The sequence below is a fragment of the Pisolithus orientalis genome (genome assembly GCF_024613125.1).
Source record: "Pisolithus orientalis strain OTSU chromosome Unknown F5J12scaffold_65, whole genome shotgun sequence".
Classification (NCBI taxonomy): Eukaryota; Fungi; Basidiomycota; class Agaricomycetes; order Boletales; family Pisolithaceae; genus Pisolithus; species Pisolithus orientalis.
Window position 1 is genome coordinate 74,607 of NW_026260846.1, and position 17,292 is coordinate 91,898.

At 49.4% G+C, this 17,292-nt stretch overlaps 4 protein-coding genes across 4 annotated transcripts; 2 read left to right on the forward strand and 2 right to left on the reverse strand.

The window, feature by feature from the left end:
* Nucleotides 1-278: 278 nt before the first annotated feature.
* F5J12DRAFT_915891 (uncharacterized protein) lies at nt 279-7,499 on the reverse strand (the record flags this gene model as incomplete). The annotated part of the gene is made up of 31 exons (XM_051749175.1): nt 279-876; nt 934-1,042; nt 1,093-1,112; nt 1,163-1,220; nt 1,272-1,516; nt 1,574-1,957; nt 2,009-2,649; nt 2,698-3,055; nt 3,106-3,650; nt 3,704-3,787; nt 3,839-3,976; nt 4,028-4,064; nt 4,115-4,267; nt 4,323-4,573; nt 4,631-4,752; nt 4,800-4,843; nt 4,888-4,950; nt 5,003-5,186; nt 5,240-5,269; nt 5,319-5,499; nt 5,547-5,887; nt 5,947-6,115; nt 6,176-6,206; nt 6,256-6,272; nt 6,324-6,450; nt 6,508-6,607; nt 6,654-6,666; nt 6,718-6,753; nt 6,808-7,080; nt 7,180-7,249; nt 7,300-7,499. The coding sequence occupies 31 exons, from the start codon at nt 7,497-7,499 to the stop codon at nt 678-680; spliced, it is 5,223 nt and encodes a 1,740-aa protein (XP_051594945.1). The 3' UTR covers nt 279-677.
* Nucleotides 7,500-10,498: 2,999 nt separating this feature from the next.
* F5J12DRAFT_915892 (glycosyltransferase family 90 protein) lies at nt 10,499-12,779 on the reverse strand (the record flags this gene model as incomplete). The annotated part of the gene is made up of 6 exons (XM_051749176.1): nt 10,499-10,562; nt 10,623-10,805; nt 10,869-10,954; nt 11,014-11,735; nt 11,822-12,192; nt 12,250-12,779. 6 exons carry the CDS (start codon nt 12,777-12,779, stop codon nt 10,499-10,501), a joined length of 1,956 nt encoding a protein of 651 aa, XP_051594946.1.
* Nucleotides 12,780-13,413: 634 nt separating this feature from the next.
* On the forward strand, nt 13,414-16,114 carry F5J12DRAFT_907669 (FAD binding domain-containing protein; the record flags this gene model as incomplete). The annotated part of the gene is made up of 16 exons (XM_051748965.1): nt 13,414-13,508; nt 13,599-13,662; nt 13,715-13,768; nt 13,824-13,859; nt 13,914-13,967; nt 14,030-14,179; nt 14,234-14,315; nt 14,383-14,439; nt 14,497-14,711; nt 14,764-14,836; nt 14,890-14,976; nt 15,029-15,070; nt 15,128-15,183; nt 15,240-15,367; nt 15,438-15,854; nt 15,916-16,114. 16 exons carry the CDS (start codon nt 13,414-13,416, stop codon nt 16,112-16,114), a joined length of 1,809 nt encoding a protein of 602 aa, XP_051594947.1.
* Nucleotides 16,115-16,270: 156 nt separating this feature from the next.
* F5J12DRAFT_507985 (uncharacterized protein) lies at nt 16,271-17,155 on the forward strand. Its single transcript, XM_051739774.1, has 2 exons — nt 16,271-16,630; nt 16,702-17,155. Exons 1-2 carry the CDS (start codon nt 16,348-16,350, stop codon nt 17,001-17,003), a joined length of 585 nt encoding a protein of 194 aa, XP_051594948.1. The 5' UTR covers nt 16,271-16,347; the 3' UTR covers nt 17,004-17,155.
* The last annotated feature ends 137 nt before the right edge of the window (nt 17,156-17,292 follow it).

The window sequence follows — 17,292 nt, forward strand, 5'->3', positions numbered from 1 at the left end:
CTTCGTATCCCAGCTCTGGCTTCAGGTTCCCGTCATGGTGGATGTCGTGGACTTCAGGCTATGTGTTCGTCGGAATGACACGACAGCCACCGGTATTAGGAAATCCCAAGGTCTAAGGTCGCAAGTGAAAGTAAATGCAGAACTTGCGCTGCATGGATGATCTGATAGAAGGTTTCGTTATTCACAAGTTGCCGTTCGCGAATCTCGATGAACTGAGAATGGAGACAAGGAGCTGCCCTGTTGTTGCAAGAGGTGCCGACCAAAGTAACCTCAGCTCAGGCGGCACTTGCTACAGGGCGATTGATGAATCGAAGACATGCCATCATTAATATTTGAATTTCTCCCTCAGTCTCGACAGTAGCGAAGTATCCCTACTCGGTAGCGAGACCTCACATTCTACAAAAAACAATCCGCTTCGCAGGACGGTTGTAAAACTACCTCTACCAAACTACCTCTACCAAATACAATAAGCCCCTCTCCCTCAGGGTTTGGCTACCTGTCAACTTGCCGATAACAGGTTACTGGAGCCCAGTTCGATTGAGTCAGTGATATCGGTGGCAGTCTCCAGAACAAGTTGCGAGTTGTGCTCGGAAACAACATTGACAGCAATCGTTTCGCGGGACGACGGTAAAGGCACCCCCTCCAAGTACGACACGCGGACACATGCCGACAGCCAATCAAAACGCCATAGCCCGTTTAGATCGACGAGTAATATCGGCGTCAGTCTCAAAAACGATTCGCGGGATGTACCAGGAAAGTGGACGGGTGTAGTGACGTCGATCATCGTGTACCAGCTGTACCAAATCTTTGATGGCAAAGCCCTTGTCTAACGCTAGGATTGTCTCCAGGTATTCCTGGCGCTGACGGGCGAGCTGTCTGCATACGGCGATGATTCAGAAACTTGGCATGCGGACATCGAAATGGTGAACACACCCCAGGATCTGCGGCGATGGATTACGCGCATTGCTCACTTCCAGCGGTGGTAACAATAGAATATCCGCAATCATCTTGCTAAGTCCTAGGTCGCGCACGTTGTACCCCACTGGAAAAGTGATGTTAGTGGAAATCTTGGAATGGATTGTGCGGACACACGAATGCAGAGCATGCGACACCTAATAAGAAATGTCAGCTTACTGAACATCGTTCAAGCTGAGATGCATACATTTGAGCTAGGGCAGCGTCCACGAATGACTCTTTATTTTGGGGCAAGTCAAATTTAACTGTACACATCAAAGTCAGTCGGATTGACAGCTTGTAGCTAAGGGACGTACGATGAGCCTTTCCAGAACGGAGGATTTTCATTAGGAGCCCAACACAGAATAAGAAACGCTGAATTATGTCTCTGGAAACGTCGGACTCGTTCGCGTTCATTATCCATCTCCGCGGAATCAGGAGGCCATGGAGTGGGGAAGGATCTCCGGAGGGATTCAGGGATGAGACGAACGTGCCGCAGATTTCCTCTGCAAAATTGCGTATCACCGAAAGATCCATACGAACGCCATTTTCCAGCAGGAAGCTGCGAGCCAATGCGTCCTCAGCAGTGCCCGAAGGCAACAAACAAGGCTGAACCTACCGAAGAGCCCGGACTCCACGGGCTGAATCTAATTCGGTAAGCGATGCAACCACATCTGCTGAAACATTATCATCCCCCGTTAAGACCTGTTCACCATAGGACACGCGACAGCGTTCACGTGAGACGTATGACTGAAACGGAAGCTCTCCACCAAGCGCTTTATGAAGACAGGTGATGCGGATGATGCTCATCAAGTAGTCGGTACGACCCATTAGTTGATCAGTAGGTTCCAGGTATTCGATTGCCTTTTGAATCCATTTCCTGACAACACTGATGCATCCCGCAGCGTTACGGAGGGAGTTCCAGTCAAGATTTGCGACGGAACCTTCGATGTAAATGGGGCGGTATATCACTGCATACAAGCGGCGCAATCCGCTTAACATGCTGGGTGAAGTAGGTTAGTAACGGCGATCAACTAAGATCGTTGATATATACCTTGTGCGTCGGTCTGCATGCGTTCCCACAGCAGAAAACGCCAAGTCTAAAATGCGTATCTGCTGTAGATGTACATTGACCTTCATGTTGTACGATGTCACATCTAATGAAGTCCTCCGTTCGTGTTGTTGATTACAGTGCCTGCTGTGACAATGACCGCCATGCAAGATAGAGTATGGGCACTGGGTAGAAAATGCCTGAGAGATGCAGGATGCTTCATTTACCTCGAGGACTTTTTTCCGTAGGTGTGCGTGTAACTGGGCTTTCAGTAGGTCCTTAATATCCACAGACAGATATCGATTTTCCTTGGACCCCCTGTGTAGGAATGTCCCTGGCGTGACAGAATACTGATAGTTGGGCAATGGGACAATGCCGAAGACCTTCTTCACTTGAGGGTCGGTAGCCCGGAAAGTTATCTCATCAGACACGACAGAAACCAAAAGACGGACATATCTTTCGAAATGTCTTAGGAAAGTATCAAACTCCGAAGCGCGTACGGAGCGTAGGGTGGGCAGCTGTGAGGAGAGGACGTTGAATGCCATGAGTGCCAAGGCTTCCTCGCCTCGATCTGAGAATTCCGATCCTAGTTGATAAACCTCCTCAGAGAAGGGAGATTCCTGCACAGTGAGGAAAAGGCGCATCTGGAGAATACTATCAGCCGTTGTAGCCTTAACACGTACCAAACCTACTTGTGTGCGATCTGACGCGTTCAAGCGTTCAAGGGAGATACTTCGCATGCAATTCAATACGTTCCAAGCATCGGATCCCTTCTTTTGCAGGATGGCCGGGACAGGTTTATCGAAGGAACACTGCTGCCATAGGCTATCCAAAGCAAGGTCAACAGCCCGCTGCAATGCAGCGGGGTTTTGTTTATCTTTGAATAAGGACTCGATAGCGCCACACAGCTGCCCAAGGCTAAGATGAACTTCGGCTGCTTCGAGAAATCTCCGGTGGAGTTCCAAGAGATAAATGCGGGCCCAGTGTAGTTCTTGGCCTTCCAGATACCTCAGTTCATTCTCTGTTGAAGAAAACAACGGAACGGGAGGCCTAGACAGTCTTCATTACATCTTCTTTAGACGTGCCATCGTGAAACCCACCTCGAACGAATGCGATAATAGTGTACGACGCATACATAGCGCAATTTGTTCCTGCAGGTTGTAGTGATTTTCTCGGGGTGGCGATCCAGAATGTCCACTATATCGTCGAAGCGATCAGCTTTGCGATACTGCTCGGCGGCTCCGGTGAAATCATCAGCTTCGATGTAAAATCTCGCAGCATCGTTGGTGTTGTCGGCCAGTGCATAGCACCTCGCTGCATCCCCATAGAAGTCGGTCTTTTCAGTGCCAGGGGCCTCATCCGCACACTGAACCAATGCCTCCGCTGCATCAATGAGCGCTCTCTGGCGTTTGCCGGCCTCAACGGTCGACATCGCAACCTCGTATAGTCCGTACGCGCGCGCTACCTGTAGTTGTCTCGGTAGGTTGGCGCGTTCAAAGCAGCGAACAGCTTCTTGGAATTGTGCAGCATTAAATAGCTTATAGCCAGACGCAGCCCACTGTTCGGGAGTTGACTTCTCTGCATAATGGCATATGTCGGTGCCTGGCGGTGCGACGTCAATGAGACCCTTCTCTGACCAAAGTTCCTGCATCATTTGAGTGTGAGGTGGGAAAAAAGGATCTGGAACCATGCACGTACCCTCAATGGTTCACTATTTCGGGAATAGTCCAAGAGGTATAGTTTCTTGCGGGCTCGCGTGATACCCACGTAGAGATTTTTCAACTACCCTGTCTGTTAGTACTAATGCTGATTACGCATTGAGAGCGTGCATACCTCTGTGCATAGCACGGAGTGTGGAATCCCACTCATATCGCGTGACCAAGTGGTTTCTTGGTCACTGCACATCCTCAAGACAACACGCCATTGGGAATAGGTGGCAGAAGAGTCCTCAAAGAAGTTGTACAAGAACACCTAGGATAGAGTCAGGTCTTCAGCCAAGTAGAAAGTTGGTGAGATGCTGACATCGTCAAATTCCAGCCCCTTGCTTTCTTGCAAGGTCCTACACAACGTTAGTCAACGGATATACAAATAATGCGATGCCAATCGCACAGGATCACGGCTACATCCCCAAATCGCTTTCTGATTGTCTCCCGTACTGCGTTATCTCTTACGAGGATGCCTAGGGTGTCTGAGTTCAGCATGAGAGCAGACAGTTTCATAAAAAGATGCCAACATTGTTCTGCACCGAGCTCTCGATTTCCCCTACACCATGTTGAAATCTCAGTGGTGATGAAGAGCCAAGATATAGCACACAAACCCAAGGCCAGAGAAGAATGGTTCATATGGAAAGGTTTCATCTTGCCATCCCACGAAAAAGATGGGTTTGGGGCCACCGAGCATGGCACGTTCGGGTTGCAGGGTATCGATCGAGTTTGGCCAGAAGGTAGTAATGAGTTTCACGACTAACTGCGCACAATTGACGATTCCGTTATGCGAGCGATAGTTGATGGCAAGCTGGAATACTTCAGGTTTTGCACAGGACTTTTGAATTGCAATACTTTCCGCTGCCTGAAGAAATGGACCATACTTCCATCCAACCCACTAGCGAATAATGCACAAACGTACCTCAGTACGATGAATAAATGCTTTTAGGTCGGCGAATCGAAAACTAGACCCAGCCGATATGGTCTGAGCTGTATCACCAGCCCAGAACAATCCATCTGCATTTTTGCAGAGGATTCTCAACACTATCGACGGCATTAACGTTGTATCAGCGAAACAGTGGTAGACATACAGAGTGTGTCGATAATCAGGTTATCTTGCACTTCATCGATGTACCTGTTCCGGTCAGACAATGAAAAGCGGTATACAACAATACATACAAATAGTCTACGGGCTGTCCTTTCAAAGAATCGCGTAAGAGCACTTTCAAAATCGCGTAGGTCCTGATCACTGGGGTGAGAAAACAGCTCGCCATGAAGACCCTGAACACAAGACCTGTCTGCCATATCATAACCGTATTGTTCACGCTTCATTTTGGAATATGATTCAAAAGCGCTGTAAAGTGAATGCCTGTCTTCTGCGAACACGGGGTAATTGCGATCGGAGAGTTCCACATATGTTTGCCGATCTAAGATTCCATTGGGGCTATGGAACGCTTTCTCGGATCCTTTTATTACACCTGGTTTCAAGTTCAGTGAAACGAGAAGCGTGCATTGTAACACGCATGCTTACCCATGAATTCGCTGAAGACAAGCCATGCGCCTAGGGAGAATCAGCAAGGGTTCAATTCAACAACGGGGTCACAGCTGACCGAAATTCCGTGCGAATGGACCCCGGCATGCGCCACTTAACCGGGGCCAATACTTTGTCTTGAAAACTTCATACGTTATGAAGGAGCTTTCATCGTTTAACACTTTTGCAAGTATGGAATCGCTACGGTCGTAGGTGGTTGGGTCATCGACGTGGATATCCGCAGCAATCATCCGTGCCAGCTACAAAAAAACTACCCGTTAGGTATCGCACCATGCAGTAATGAAACACCTGCCTGATCGAATGTGATAAACAATGGGAAATCATGGTCACTTAGTTCACTATATTTTTGCGGCGTTCCGGGGCGATAATTGAGAGCATTTAGGGGGTTGATCATTCGCGGCCGTTCCCGCTCAGCACTTCGAATTTGAGATCTCAGATTCCTCAGTTCATCCTCGGTAGATCCCGCCAATGCCAAAGATTCCACCAAACTTGTGAAAAAGTCTTCGACCTTGGCGGCAAGCACCGGGAATCTGGTAACGAAAAGTTGGCGGGGTTTTTTGGTGCCCAGGAACTTGCTCCCAAGCACGCTGGATACCCAGCATTTTAAAGACCATGGCGGTTGTTTTTCTAATTCAAGAGTATTCCGTAGCTGAATTTCACTCGAGGGCATATATGATATCACATACCCCGTTCCGCTCCTTCCAATGACATAACAGGATGTCGGGCATTGTACAATTTGCCATTCTTTCGCCCTTTACTAGCATTCAGTAAGGAAGAAGGAGAAGAAATTATAACAAACGTTAGTTGGAATGGTAATTCAACTTCCCGTCCCGCCCTTAATCCATTGAGAAAAGCCTAATGTGGTTTCAGGATCAGCACGCGCCGTTCAAATCAAAGAAACTTTGAAGAAAGCACACCTTTGACTAGTTTGACATATTTGCTCGACCTGTTAGAACCATTCACATCGGAGGTAACTGCGAAAAATACTGACTTACACAAGCCAACTAAGATCCTAAAACGAGATATCTGAGTGGCAGGCACCTAATGACGGAGCTCAACGAACCTCATTTGATCCATTTTCATTAACAAAAATGGGAGATTGTTCCGTAGCAAAGTCCTCGATTCTTGGAAGAAAAGTGGCGGGGCGATAAACCCCGCTGCCTGGTTCAGCAGGTTCCCTGAGGGTACACCTAGGCAAGATGAGCATTGCGGTCGTGCGCAATCACTGGTTGAGGGTACAATCTCACCTTTGCCGATACTCTTTACCGCGACCGTTTAGGAGCTTGCTGAGCCATGGCCAAATGTGGTCCAGCTGTTTGTGTGAATAGATTCCATATATTTTGACGACTTCCGGTAATTGAGTAGGGAAGCACAAATTCATGTGATGCCTTACCCTGGCGTTCCTCCTGAAGCCAAGTAAGATGGGAATCTCATGTAGAGAAATCGACATCGCCTACCTGACCGTCATCGTTGAGCGCGCAGTCAATTTGATACTTCGGACTATCGGCATTAGCTTTTCTAGGATTTCTCACATGAAAATGACATACGACTAATCTGAGATTGCTTAGAACCTCGGCTTGATAAATAGGGATTCCGTGAGACGGTCCATGTAGCGCTTTGTAGTTGTTTCCCGAGAATTGACCTCGCGAAAGTTGCCTGCAGATGCGAAATTGTGGCATAGCGTTCTCTGAAGAGCACAGAGAAACCTGCCTAATTTTCTTGAGCACGCATTCGGCTATTTTTGCATTACGCTGTCTCAATTGAAAAAGGTCCTTTGTTGCACTACTAGCCATTAAAATCCGTCCACTCGCCGAACCGGTCTATGTTAGACGCAGTGAGCATCGCTTCAAGATGAGGAGGTCGTGTATATGCCAAGTGCAGCTCGTCCGCTACTTCCTCTTCTTCTTGGTCTCGCTCACCCCTAGCACTGAAGTACGCATCCTGACATGACGTCGAAAACCGTGGGTCAGATAATAAACCAAGATAAAACTGCCCTAAGTGTGAGCATCGCGGGTGAGGGAATAAGCCTACCGACTCACGTCAATATTTGCAACAGGATAGCCATTACACCTTCCAAGGCTTGTGCGGCAACGAAGGAATCAGAAGACAACTGGATGTTCAATTTGCGAAGAATGGTAGCATCGTGAGAAGAAACAACTTTTTTCCTCTCCTTGAGGCTGGCGTTCGTGGCGCCGAGAGTCATGGACGACAGGATGGCCACTGCGGGCCAAATGTCCATGACGTAACGTTCGTATCTTGCGATGGTGCGAGATTCGTCGCCATGGAACGCGTCAGAGGGTAGAGTGAAGAAAAACGTTGATAATGTTGAGAGAAGCGATGGAACAAAAGGATTGTCGGATTATTTGCGGATCCAAGGGGAAGGCGTCGATGATCTTTATGCGCAGAGATGCGGCAGTTGGGAGGACTACAGGATGAACGCTTGTTAAATTTCACTCGATGTACTACACGGAGACAACTTACCAGAAAATATGTACACGAAGAGGCCCGGTTTCGACAGGAGGTCGCAAACCACACCGTCAATGTGACTTCTAGCCAACGCGTCGTTCAAATTCCTGAATGCGACCTCCATCCCTTCTTCAGTTTGGAGTTTATGGACAGAGAACTTGTCCAGGTCCAGCGTTATAGCCATTTCTTATCAGCTTGAATAGCTTGAGGTCTGTACTAATGCAAGTAGGTCGAGCTTTCGAAGGTTCGAGGAGTACCGTCTTCAAGTGGGGGAGTGTGAGGGGGGTTGATAACAGCTACGCCCTCAAAACCCATCAAGGGCCACTACCTGCTCCAACTGCCATAAGGGACCCAGCGAAGATCATATCGAACCACGAGACCAGTGATTCTGTGAAAAGGTAACCATATTTGGGGTCCTGCCCGCATTGCGCTATCAAGCCTCGACACGTCCATCTACTAGTTAGTGATATGGACGTGCAGCTCGTGCGGACATGTTTGCCTGAGTCGTGTTGCAGGGAAGTCTGTGGTGCTTGTAAATTGTCCTGGTGTCACTGTGTGGATAATTCAACGTTACGTATGGTGAGTAAGACTTACTATAGGTGTGCATCTTCGGAAGGGGTGGCACATACAACTTCTTTTCCACGGGCACGAATTTCTATCAACGCAGAACCTTCTATCCTCTTCCCCGTTGAGTCGATGGAATGCGCATGGCCTGAGCCCACACCTATGTATGCACGCAAGATCGATATATCACTTACATGAGGGAAATGGTGATTATGTAGGCCCCATCATGAATCCCAGCTGACCAGCAATTCAATCAATATTCATCCGTGATAGGATCAACGATGCTTATCACTCGTGCATATTCCAGAAGGAGACCATGACCACAACATAAACAACAACCAAAGAAATGACCACGGGGCTCACCTATACAAATACGCGCCCATGTCTTCCATTCTGTAGAACCACTAGCTCCACACCACACTTCCCCGCAAGCCTCGCCACTGCCTCGCCATGGTTACGGAAAAACACGATGACATCACAGATCAGCGTGCGTTCGACCTGGTTGGGAACATAGTATTGTACCAGTTCCGCAATGGGGATATGTGCCTGCCAATTGGTTGTTGATCAGTTGGTGTGCAAACCTGTGGTTCGTTCCTCTACCACACGCACCGCTCTGGATACACGACGCTAGCGCCTTGGGTATGAAAGCGTTGCTGGTGACTAGCCTTGGTACACCGTGACACGGAAGTTTACCAAACTTTCATCTTCTGCATGCTTTCATTACCTCTGCGATCGCCTATTTTTTTCTTGTTGCTTATGTCCCTAGGCAAAAGGGTTTCGCGTCTTTCCCAACCAGTCATTCGCGTTTCACAGGAACCAAACATGATAGGTCGAATACAACATTTCTTGAGTAAGGGAGACAGGGTTAGGAGTCGAACATGTAGAGATGCTCTTGCAGGTTTCGGAGCTCGACTGGGAGATTGACAAGGTTTGCACCTCATCTCGGCTCACCGTCCATGTTGATTTCTTTCACTGACGATATCCCAGATCCGTGCTAGCCCCTGGAATCCACCAGTAGATTCTGAAGGAAGTGGTCCCGACTCGGAATCTAACACAAGCGAAGACAAGCACTCGCGCTGGAAGAAGTGCAGACGCGGTTCTAACAAGATGAGAGTCGAGCAAACAAAAACGACGAAGGGCGAACCCCTTTGGCCATGGACCACCTGATCGGACCCGTAAGGCGAGCTTGGACATGAGCATTGGGCGGATAATGGCATCAGTTCCGGATGGGGTGAGTGAGTCGCAAAATGTGCCTATCTCTCACAAGAGAGCAGCATATTTGTAGCCTCGACAGATCACAGTGCATATGACTTGTACAGCCCAGACATCGGGGAGAATGTCGTCAGTTTCAGGTTGGGTGACCGGAACACAACGTATGTTGCTCACTCGATTCACAAGGCGCTACAGGTCATGAGGCGGAGGTCAACAAGTTTTCCCTGGTCCGTGTCCATATCAAGCCCGTTCTGATACACACATATATGCCTATAGTATGCACTTTTTCGATGTCCTGACGGTCCTGAAGGCCTGAAATTCAAGTCCAGGCAAATGAACCTAACTGCCTCCTCCGGAGAGGGGCGGTGGCTGGTTCAAAGGGTACACAGGACGGCTTTCTCCACAGCGACACGTCGGGCTCATCGTCGTCCATGCTCAGCCACTGAACGACGACAACGTTTTGAGCCCAAACGCCCTGAGCACGTGGTGCAAGCCCCTTAGCCGGGTTACTAATATTGCTGGCAGCCGACCGACCTCCCACATTCGAATAAGGGGAAGAGTAAGTCCCCACATACATACCCAACGTCCCGGCCCCCTCCCCCCTGGCTCTGACATTGGATATGGCCGAACAATCCACTTACACGAGGCTAGGCGCTTTGGGCATGAAGGGGACAATATATGCGTTGGGTCCTGGCTGGAATACGTCAGGGAGCTGGAACAATCGTCGACATCACGAATTTCTCGCACCATCTATGATCCCTGACAGAACTTCGGTTCTGCACTGAGTTGTACGGCTTCTTTTCTACCTGCACGAAATTCCGTCACTCCAACACAGAACCTTCCATTCTTGTTCCTGGTAAGGATGAAAAGTTCATAACCTGAACTCATGAGCACCTATACACAAGATTCAAAGTTGATACGACACTACATGTAACTTAAGCGCAATAAAATTAGGTCCACCATGAATCCCGGGTTGACCAGAAGTCCAATCAGTGTTCATCCGCTATACGACATTGACTCGCGATCAACGCTCATCACGCGCGCATATTCCAAAAGCAATCTGTGAAGAAATCGCAGTCACAACGTGAAAGAGACCACGGAAAAGAAACGCCAGGCTGACCTATATAGATACGCGCTCATATCTTCCTTCCGCCAGAACCGTTGGCTCCACTCCTTACCCGCAATTGCAATCTTTGCCGCCGCCTCGTCATGGTTTCGGAAAAATGCGACGACATCATACAGATCAGCATAGGTGACCTGGATGGGAACGTAATGCACCCATTCAGCAATGCGGGATGTGTACCTGCCAGTTGGTTGTTGATCAGTTGTTGTGAAAATCCCGTGGTCGTTGCTCTACCACACGTACCATTCTGGATACACGGACGCCTTGAGTATCAGTGCGTTGCTGGTGACAAGTCTCTTGAAACGACCAGACCAGCCATTTCCATCAACCTGCATGATTGCAAGGTTAGTGCGACATCGGATGGAGTACGTAGACGATTGGGACTCACATCTAGTATGAACTTGTACCTCCCTTCCTCTTTTCTTCCTTGCACCCTCCGGAATTCAAACATCTCTTCCATCAACTTGCACGTCCCAGCATTTTCTTCGCACGCAAGCGGTTTCCCTGAAAATGCCACATCCATCCATGCCGGATTGACTCTTGCCATCCGCAATTGTAATGGTTCACCGACAGCACTCGACGCGTCTAAAGGAACACACAGGACGCTGGTGTTCCCTTCGATCGCACTCGTCAACTTCACCAATCGCTGCCGGTGGGCGTGCATCCAAAGTGTTTCAGGTGAAGCATACATACCCGTCGGACTTCCTCTCCAATCAAGTCGTTCATCAACTTTTTCAGACCATGACACGTCACCGAGAGCTTCGGAGTCGTTACCGGAAGTCCATCCATAGGGAATTGGAGGACGAAAGTCATGATGAAGAAGTGTACCGCAGTGCGAGAATAGAGGGACGAGCGTATGGTGTGGCAGCGGTCCTTGGCGATGCGAAAGGAACTGTCCATGAGATATCAGGATCTCGGGATGATAACAAGGATCCATGGCAGTACGATGCGACACAATAAATGACTTGGGTGCTGTCATGTTAGATAGCGTAGGGTTGGAACCATCGAGGGGGGGAAGCACCGGAGGGTTGAGCCGCGCTGGAGAATTCGGAGGACATGCCTGTATCCAACCGCCCTCGGTTATAGGTGGCAGGCGACTTTGTCGGATGGCTGGAAAGCGTCGTCGTCGTCGTCATCGTCGTCATCGAGCTCAGGTCATTCCAGTACGCCTCTATGACAAACAGGAATCGACTTACTGGTCCCTTGTCTAGCAGCACTCAGAGCCATATCTCTAATTCTCCAATCTGTGTGCATGCGTGGGTCATCACGCGGAGACAACTGAATGCGCATAGGCGGAAGGTCTGCACCAAAGTCCTTCGTTAAATCAATGATCGCTTCGATACGATCACGCAAGACACGGTTGCTTTCCGGAACAGTCGCGCTGACAATCTCGAGGCCAGAATTCGAAGAGGTTTTCTCGACGGTGAAGATGTCGTCCCAGGTGGCGAGTTCTTCTACTGATTCGGCAAGGTCCGCTGGGTCAAGGCCCCAATACGGCTCGAGATCGTGATAAATTTCGTCATACTCGTCCGGAAGTTGGACATCGTATTTGACGACATACTCCCACCTGCACCGAAGACGAATGACTATTACCCAATATCAACGACCACATATACACTCTCACCATTTATCGAATCCCAGCGGAGGTGCACGCTTGTAGCGTCGTCTATACTCCGTAATAGCCTCCTCCAGGGTCTTACTTGCACGTGAAAGCTTAGCATTCCACGACGCCTTTGCATCTCGCATGAGTTCAAACATCGGGTGAGGACCGTTCGGGTTTACGATTAGGAGGCCGTCGCTCGTGTACGTGTGTTTCTCGAGAGAAAAGAATGGTCTGGTATTGCGAGGAACTGAGAGTGCATCGTGGTCTTTCAGCGGAGAGAAATCGACGATAGAGAAGACCTGAACGTAAGCATTTGGCTGTCCGAGAAAGGTGGGGAAGGTGAGTAGAACAATGACAGGCGCAGCAGAGAGCAACGGTCCCTGTGAATCTAACAATTCGACTTCTCGTTCGCTTGACCATGGGTGCGCCGAGCGTTCACTAGACAACAGTTGGCGGGAGGATACAGATCCCCTAAGACGACTGGACCAACTTAGCCCCTGTCCCCTCTTATGAAATTCATCTTGTGGGGGTAGCTGCGGGTAACACAGCATGACGAAGTGGATATTTCCCGAGCACCGACCCTGTTCAACAAGTAGTGCTGGCGTACCTTAGAGTCTTAGACATCTGAGAGTGCAATGCATTGAGAGCTTTCATGGAAAGCCGGACAATCGCGCTTCCTAAAACCGATCGGGCAAGCCGAATAGTCTGGATACCTGTTATCCAGACTAAGAGGTACGTTGTCACCCAGCAGAAAGAAAGTACAGCAGTGCGAAAGTTGTGTATCTTAGCTTCAACATTCAGCTTGATGTCCACCAGTGCCAACTCCTGCCTCTCCAACTGTTCGAAGCCAAACACTGGCAGCTCTGCCCTGCCTTCTCTACGTACCACGAATACATGTCATCCATGTCTCCCAGCCAGAACGAACAAGCACAGAACCTGACTCGATCCCTTCATATTGAAAGGCTGGTTGGCTTGGGTGGTACGCAACATGCATTGAGCTTTCCTCCTTACAGCAAGGTCTGCCTAGACACTACCTCAGTATGCATCAAAACCCAGTGACTGCGCAGTCATCATGTATTTTGGTCCACCGAATCGGCAAGTAACAAGACTACCGGGTCTCTATACATGAGGGACAACCTGGTCGTACCTGTAGGGAATCGCGTCTTCTTTCGTCGTGCTATCACCATGCCGCTTCAGATACGCGAGAGCTTCGTCGATGTCCTTATTGTTGGGGCTGGTCCTGCTGGTCTCATGTGCGGCAACGCCATCGCCTGTTGCAGGTGGCGTCAACGTCAGGATCATTGACCAAAGGTGTATCTACGCTCTGCTATGGCTGGAAACATCATGTGCATTTGCTCACTACTTCCCAGACCGTCGAAGATATCTGTCGGCCATGCAGATGGGCTACAACCGAGGACGATCGAGGTTCTACAAGTGAGCTCACGCTCTGCCTTTCTACTTATCGAGATCCACAAAGGTCTTCTAGAGCTACGGCCTTGCCGAACGACTGCTACGCGAGGGAAGTCAATTACACATGTGTGTACGTCGTGCAGCCCTCAACTCTGAGCGTCATCCATCCCGACCCTCTCAATTAGGCTTTCTACAACCCGAGTCAGACTGGCGGGATCGAGGTAATGGACGCCTATCTTTGCTACGGGTGGACGGGAGCTCATATATCCTCTCAGCTCACCACTCGTGCTCCTGACATATCTGAACGGACTGCGCGTTTCCCATTCAAGGTGTGCTACCACATGCGTATGGAATATTGATGCGCCCAGTAAATTCTCACGGCGTTACACAGCTTGCACTATACCAAAGTGCGACAGAAGATGCATTCATCGACTCAATGGCACACCACAACTTAAGAGTAGATCGGCCCGTCAAACCGTTGACCATCGAGCTTTCTCGGGATCAGGAACATCTCCGTAGCTTGTCCTCGTATCCTGTTAAGGTGAATTCGAGCTCAAATTGACGGTGTATGCGCTCCAAACTCATAGAACTACAGGTGACACTCTTACGCTTGGATGCAACTATCGATACAGAAAAGTTGGAAGTTGTCCACGCTAAATACGTTGTCGGTGCGGATGGTATGCAACTTCCACAAGTACTGTGCCGTACATGATTTCAGAGACTATTGCATCCTTCGAATTTAAGGGGCGCATTCGTGGGTCCGAAAGGCGCTCGGAATTACCATGGACGGGGATCAGACAAGTAATTGGCTGCTCCTATGCGCGTTTCCTACCGAATGGTCTAAAGATTATTGCGTAGATTATGTTTGGGGCGTCGTTGACATGGTTCCGGACACCAATTTCCCCGACATACGGAACAGAGCGGCAATACATTCCAAGAACGGTTCACTTATGATCATTCCACGTGAACATGACAAGGTGCGGCTGTACGTTCAGCTGTCGGAGAAGGACGTCGTAGATCCGGAAACCGGAAGAGTTAGTAAAACGAAGTGGAACCCGGAGAAAATCCTCGAGGTAAGGATGGAGCCTTCCCCGAATCTACGCTGACCTCTCGAGTCTTGTGAAGGTTGCAAGAAAATCACTACATCCCTTTTATATATCCCCACTGGCAGATATAGAATGGTGGACGATATACATGAGTGCGTTCTGACACCTGCTATCAATAGCCAGTACCTTACAACCGCTGGGGTAGTTGGACAGCGTGTAGCATCTAGGTTTTCAGTTGAAGATCGTGTGTTCATTGCCGGAGATGCATGTCACACACATTCACCTAAAGCAGGTCCGTGTAGTAGTATGTGAGGCATACTTGTCAGTTACTCACACATTTATAGGCCAAGGGATGAATGCGAGTATGAACGATACGCACAACCTTGGTGCGCATACGTATTACCTTTGTGAAAACAGCTAACCCTCTGATCTTCATTTTGCAGCGTGGAAAATTGCTCAGGTTGTCAAATGGTGGGCAGATCCATCAATTCTAAGGACTGTAGGCATATCAGTTATTCGACATACCCAGGCCCCCAGCTAACCATGACTTTGCAGTACGAGTCAGAGAGGAGACAGTACGCCAAAGACTTGATCGACTTCGATAAACGATATGCAACATTGTTCTCAGGTAAGCCGAGGACGTCAGATAACCAAGACGGCGTATCCCATGAAGAGTTTTTCAAGTGCGTAAACAATCGTTCCCCTGTAGAGCACCGCCTGAGCCGACGATGTTCCCACGTACCTTGCTCACAGGGCATTTGAGACTGCTGGTAGTTTTATGAGTGGCATTGGCTTACGCTACGGTCCTTCTGTGATCGTTAATGCCAAGCATCAGTCTTGTGCGGAGAATCTCATCGTTGGGCAGCGCATGCTCCCTCAAGTCTTCGTCCGCGCAGCCGACGCGCGACCGGTGGAAATTCACGACTTGTTACCTGCTGACGCCAGGTTTAAGATTATTGTTTTTCTCGGGTCCATGAAGGAGGAATCTAGACTTGCGGAAATCAATGCGCTTGCCGAAGAGCTGAGTTCGCCCACGGGGTTCTTGCGGAGATATTCTGTGGACGGACAGACTTCTTCGCCCATGTTTGATCTCATAACTATCGTGGCGGGTAAGAAGGAGAAGTTTAATTACCTGAGCGTGCCTCTGGTTTTTCGGCCTCATTGGTCCAAGTGAGTTCGATGATAATGATAATTTTACTAGGGCGTGAGACTTACACGTCGACCTCTTCAGAGTCTTGCTCGATGATACCGATGCTACAGGGAGGAAGGGTGGTGGTGCCTACGAGAGGTTTCGAATCAGTTCCAATTCAATTACCTTCGTGATCGTGAGGCCGGACGGGTATGTTGGAATGGTAGCGCCAGCCACTGCCTTGCGGGACGTAAATGAATACTTTACGTCGTTCTTGACGCCACGTCACTGTAGTTCGTGACTTTGAATTCGATGTACAATGTATCGAGCCGTAATCAGATTCCGTCAGTGAAAGACGAAGAGATTAACGTTGTAGTACTTGGTAGGGGCACACAACTACGACGTCAACAAGTGCATATTGAATATTTTTGAGAAACTGGCTTCAACTATAGGGTAACTTTGTCGTCCAAGGTTACCAGTCACTCGAAACAACCATTTCTGACACTGACTGTCTCTCGGGATGGGTCTGAGGCAATGATTGAAGCTATTTACGTACACGCCGGCAGGTCCGTCCTGTGGTTCTCTGCGACGAACCAATGCACTGTGGCCTCCCTGTCCCGGGCCGGCGTTGATGCGACTGTTCCGGAAAGCAACCGTGTCTTGCGTGATCGTATCGAAGCGATCATTGATTTAACGAAGGACTTCGGTGCAGACCTTCCGCCTATGCGAATTCAATCGTCTCCGCGTGATGACCCACGCATGCATACAGATTGGAGAATTAGAGATATGGCTCTGAGTGCTGCTAGACAAGGGACCAGTAAGTCGATTTCTTTTTGTCATGGAGGAGTACTGGAATGACCTGCGCTCGATGACGACGACGCTTTTCAGCCATCCGACAAAGTCGCTTGCCGCCTATCACCGAGGGCGGTTGGATACAGGCATGTCCTCCGAATTCTCTAGCGCGGCTCAATCCTCCGGTGCTTCCCTCCCTCGATGGTTCCAACCCTATGCTATCTAGCATGACACTACTCAAGTCATTTATTGTGTCGCATCGTACTGCCATGGATCCTTGTTATCATCCCGAGATCCTGATCTCTCATGGACAGTTCCTTTCGCATCGCCAAGGGCCGCTGCCACTACCATACACTCGTCCCTCTATTCTCGCACTGGGGTGCACTCCTTCATCATGACAATCGTCCTCCAATTCCCTGTGGATGGACTTCCGGTAACGACTCCGAAGCTCTCGGTGACGTGGCATGGTCTGAAAAAGTTGATGAGCGACTTGATTGGAGGGGAAGTCCGACGGGTATGTATGCTTCGCCCTGAAACACTTTGGATGCACGCCCACCGGCAGTGATTGGTGAAGTTGACGAGTACGATCGAAGGGAGCACCAGCGTCCTGTGTGTTCCATTAGACGCGTCGAGTACTGTCGGTGAACCTTTACAATTGCGGATGGCAAGAGTCAATCCGGCATGGAT

What these genes read in the sequence shown, in the direction of transcription:
- F5J12DRAFT_507985 (XM_051739774.1), top strand. Translation starts at nt 16,348, where the DNA reads ATGATTGAAGCTATTTACGTACACGCCGGCAGGTCCGTCCTGTGGTTC. An exon ending in TGCTGCTAGACAAGGGACCA is followed by an intron (nt 16,631 to 16,701) that starts GTAAGTCGATTT and finishes GACGCTTTTCAG; the next exon opens with CCATCCGACAAAGTCGCTTG.